The 4,781-nt window shown below is 63.6% G+C and overlaps 1 protein-coding gene across 1 annotated transcript; it reads right to left on the reverse strand.

Moving 5' to 3' along the window:
• Positions 1–297: 297 nt before the first annotated feature.
• Positions 298–3,895, reverse strand: FZD8 (frizzled class receptor 8). Its single transcript, XM_027976634.2, has one exon. The coding sequence runs from the start codon at positions 3,117–3,119 to the stop codon at positions 1,044–1,046; it is 2,076 nt and encodes a 691-aa protein (XP_027832435.1). The 5' UTR covers positions 3,120–3,895; the 3' UTR covers positions 298–1,043.
• Between the last annotated feature and the right edge of the window lie 886 nt (positions 3,896–4,781).

Genomic DNA, 4,781 nt, shown 5'->3' on the forward strand with positions numbered 1-4,781 from the left:
CAAAAGTTCCATTTACATCGACTAAGGTGAGTGGTATCCATGGATCAGAAAAGAGCTATCATTAAAAATACCATCTTTTCGGAAAGGTGCAAAAACCTCCATTTTGATTTCAGTTTAACAGTTATATTTACTTTGCTGACAACTTAGGAACTCGAGTTTAACAGGTCATTTTTCTTCATGCCTAAGGTCAGTGTACATAATGAGAAACCAGAAAACGTCCCTGTTTCGGAGGGGCCCTCCACAAGCACGTTCAAGGTAACAGTTTAGAAGAGGCAGGGGGAGAGGGCGACGGTTAAATCATTTATCAAAAGTCATTTTATTGACAAAATAGAATACTTATATTTGTTCTTACAGGGGTGGCCTCTAAACTTTTTACAGAAAATGTACAGACTGTATATCTTTGGGTATGTACATATTTTACACATTTTTACAATTTAACAAATAATTATATTTATAAATACATCCTCTAATGTAAGAAACCCGTATTTACTTGGGGTGTATAATTAAGACATTTCTTGTTTGTTTACTTAAGGCATTTGCCTGGTCATTAAGAATACCCAAACCGTGCAATCCCGTTAGGTCGCGCTCATCCCGCCTCTAGGACGTGTTAGGAGTTAAGAGTTTACGTAGCAGAATCGAGGGAGAAAACTTAGGTCCCTCAGGTGAAATCTGTAGGTCTGGCTTCAAGCTCAGCAAATGGCAACCAGCGAGGGCTCCAACCCTTGGGTCTCAGAAACGCAGCCGCGGGGCTCACCCTCCTCTGCCCTGCCAACAGAAATGAACGCCTGGCGGGAGAAACTCCTCGCCCGTCGGTAGAGGAAAGGGGGGTGGGGTCTGGGAGCCTTCAATGCCAGGTACTTTGTTCTAAGTGAGTCCCAGCTAATGGATACCATTAAGAGTTCATTATGATGCTAATAGCAATCAACACGGTGAAGGGGTGGAAACCTTTGCTTTCGAGTGTCCTCCTCCCAGCCCCCCACCCCCCGCAGCACTCTGTCCCCTCGCCCCCTCCCTACACCTCGCGGGCGCACCCTCCCCTCCGCTCAGACCTGGGACAATGGCATCTGCTTTGGATAAGACACCGAGCTGGCCGTGCCAGATCGCCACGTCAGGCCGGTGCTGACGTCGCTGTAGAGGGAGCCCGCCCCGCCGGCTCCCGGTCCCCCGCCCCCGCCAGCCCCCGGACCCCCGCCCCCCGGGCCGCCGCCCGCCGCACCCGCGCCCGCCGCGCCCGCGCCCTTGCTGGCCCAGCAGCAGCGGGTGCACAGCGCGCGCCACGACTCGAGCGTCTTGCCGGACCAGACCCACACGCCCGAGGTGATGCCCACTACCAGGCACATGAAGTACTTGAGCATGAAGACCGCGTAGTCGGGCCGGCGCGCCTGGTCGGGCTGTAGATCCCGCAGGCACGGGCAGTTGTGCGTGGCCTCCCAGCGCGGGCGGTTGTGCTGCTCGTAGAAGAGGCAGGCGACCACAACGGCGGCGGGCACGGTGTAGAGCACGGTGAAGAGGCCCAGGCGGATCATGAGCTTCTCCAGCTTGTGCGTCTTGGTGGGGCCACCCTGCTGCTTGATGACCGAGCGGATGCGGAAGAGCGACACGAAGCCGGCCAGCAGGAACATGGTGCCGATGAAGAGGTAGATGACCAGCGGCGCCAGCACGAAGCCGCGCAAGTTGTCCAGGCTCTGATTGCCTACGTAGCAGATGCCTGCCACCGGGTCGCCGTCCACCGAGCTGAGCGCCAGCACGGCGATAGACTTGACGCTGGGCACGAGCCACGCGGCCAGGTGGAAGTACTGCGAGTAGCCGGCGATGGCCTCATTGCCCCATTTCATGCCCGCCGCCAGGAACCACGTGAGCGACAGGATCACCCACCAGATGGAGCTGGCCATGCCGAAGAAGTAGACGAGCAGGAAGACCACGGTGCACAGCGCCGGGCCAGTGGTCTCGTAGCGCACGTGCTGCTCCACGGCGCCCAGCTCCTCATACTCGCCGCGCCCACCCGGGCCCCCGGCGCCGGCTCCCGCCGCACCCGCGCCTGCCGCCGCGCCCCCCGCGCCCCCGGCCCCGCCAGCAGTCCCAGCGCCGCCGCTGCACGCCACCTTCTCGTGGCCCGCCACCAGGCGCACCAGGTAGCCGACAGACACGAAAAGGTAGCAGGCCGAGAGGAATATGATGGGCCGCTCCGGGTACTTGAAGCGCTCCATGTCGATGAGGAAGGTGGAGACGGTGGCGAAGGTGGACACGAAGCATAGTACAGACCACAGGCCTATCCAGAAGACGGTGAAGGCGCGCTCGTCCTGGCTGAAGAACGGGTTGTGGCAAGGCAACGCGCAGTTGGCGATCTGGCCCGTCTTGACGCGGTTGTAGAGAGGGTGCCGCTCGCTGGACACGCTCACCATGGGCGCGCGGCACTGGCATCCCGGCTCGCAGGGCGCCGCGCCGCCGCCAGGGGGCCGCGCCTTCCCGCCGCCGCCACCGCCGCCACCGCCGCCGCCGCGCGCAGGGGGCGCAGCCGCGTCCCCGCCGCCGCCCCTGCCGCGGGACGGGGGCCGGGCCCCGGGTGGGCGGCCGTGGCCGCTGCCGGAGGGCGGCTGCTCACCGGGGGGCGGCGGCGGGGGGCGGCGCGGCGGGCTGGGCGCGGCCGTGGTGAGGTCGGTGCGGTTGTAGTCCATGCACAGCGTGTCGGGGTTGCCCTGCTCGGGCAGCCGGTCGCAGCGCATGCGGTCAGGCCAGGCGAAGCCGTACTGGCGCATGAGGGGCGCGCAGCCGGCCTTGGCGCGCTCGCACACCGAGCGGCAGGGAGGCAGGGGCTTCTTGTAGTCCTCTAGGCAGATGGGCGTGTACATGCTGCACAGGAAGAACTTGAGGTCGGGCGAGCACTGGATCTCCACCAGCGGCCAGAACTGGTGCACCTCCAGGCCCGCCTCGTCCTGCGTGTCGTGGTTGAACTGGTTGGGCATATAGGTGTAGTTGTAGCCGATGCCCTTGCACAGCGGCACGGTGATCTCCTGGCACGCCAGTTCCTTGGCTGAGGCGGCCGCCGCACCGCTCGAGCGCTGCAGCAGCGCCAGGGCGGCCAGCAAAGAGGTCACTTCCAACAGGTAACCCCACTCCATGCTGCGCGCCTCGGCCCCTCGCCTTCGCCCTCCGGGCGGCGCGCGGAGGGGCGCCAGGGGCTCCTGCGAGAGCGCCGGGCTCTCTCCTGCCTCTCTCGGGAGGGGTTCTGCCAATAGCCTAGTCCCTTATCGGGATGCTTCCTCTCGGCGCTGCGGGAGACGAGGGTGGCCGCCGAAGGGCACCGTGGTCCCAGCGTCTGCCCCGCTCACTCCCGCCGGGCTCAGCCCTCGCGGGACAGAGCGGCCAGCCCCCAGCTCATCTCTCCCTCCCTCGGTCTCTTTCTCCGCGCGCGCCGGTGACTCTGCCGGGCACTGAGGGCGGAGGCGCAGCAAGTTTCTTCTCGGGCCGCGGTGCGCAGTCAAGATGGCTGGGCCAGGCCGCTCAGAGCCGGGTCAGCCCCTGCAGCCCCCTTTCGGCGTCCCGGGGCTCATGCTCGCCCCCAGGGCCGCGCGGCTGCTGCCGGGGTTAGAGGCCCGCCTCCACCGAGGCCACGGCCCTCAGTCCCCGGCGTCCGTCCGTCGGTCAGCAGCCGGGATGACGGGCCCCGCCTCCGGTGGAAGTCGCGCTCCTGCCGGCACTGGGGCAAGGTGTCGGTGGTCCCCTTCTCGCTGAACTCACGGAGGCAAATCCAGGCCGGAAGGCGGAGCAGACACCTGAGCGGCGCGCCCGCGCCCCGCCACCGCCGCCGCCGCCGCCGCCGCCGCCGCCGCCGCCGCCACCGCCACCTCCTCGGCGGGAGCAGTGTCCCTCGCCAACTTCCCGCTCCGGCCCCGCTACGCCCAGGCCGGCTCATGAATATTTATACGGCGCGGACTCGGTCTCCGCCCGCGGCCGGCGCGCCAATCCCGGGCTCGGGGCGGAGTCTGCGCGCTCCCCAGGCCCCGCCTTCCTGGGGCGGACCCGGCTGTCCCCTCGGCTGTGCGAGCTGTCTGCGGCTGGAGTTTGGATAACCTTGGGGTTGACCGCAGAGACGGGTTTTGCCACGATCGTCCCCGAGGCGCCCTGTGGGGCTGAGGTCGGGGTTCCTTCACCCCGAGTCTGCGCTTGGGAACTGAGGGATTCTTTATACAGCGCGCTTTCAGAGGCCAGTTTCGAACTAGTCAAGCCCCTGCTTCCTACGCTCCCCGAATGTGGGCAACCTGCTGGCGAGGGGACTCCGCGCCCCTCAGCCAGCCGACGCGTGCGCGGGGGCTTTGCGGGGGAACGGGGAAGCGGTGCCCTTCTTGGGATTGTCAGAACGATGGTCTTGGAAGCTTGGCGATGTGAGAGGAGTGCCATGACTGCAGTTTATTTCTAGATGATGGGGCTGGACAGGGGACAGCCGGGGAAGAGGTACCCGGGAGCGCAAGGGCGCGGGCGCGAGAGGCGTGTGCACCCGGGCGGGCGGGAAGAAAGGGGTCTCCTCTTGCCTCAGCTGAGGGACGTGAGGCAGCGTCAGTTTCTTTACCTGCAGAGTGGGGTTCAGATCTCAAAGGGGGTTCTGCTAATTAGGCTAGATAAGATATATAAAGCATCCGGACATATTTAAAGCGCTCCCTTAAGAGATATAATTCCCTTTCTTCTTTAAAAAAGAAAAATAGAAAGGGAGAAAGAAAAACTTATAGGACAGACTGGAAACTCTGTGGCTGGATTCTCCCTCTTAGCCTCGCGCTTTTGGAACG

This window comes from Ovis aries, chromosome 13, assembly GCF_016772045.2.
Source record: "Ovis aries strain OAR_USU_Benz2616 breed Rambouillet chromosome 13, ARS-UI_Ramb_v3.0, whole genome shotgun sequence".
Classification (NCBI taxonomy): Eukaryota; Metazoa; Chordata; class Mammalia; order Artiodactyla; family Bovidae; genus Ovis; species Ovis aries.

Excerpts from the sequence above, each read along its gene's own strand:
- FZD8 (XM_027976634.2), bottom strand. The coding sequence starts at position 3,119 with ATGGAGTGGGGTTACCTGTTGGAAGTGACCTCTTTGCTGGCCGCCCTG.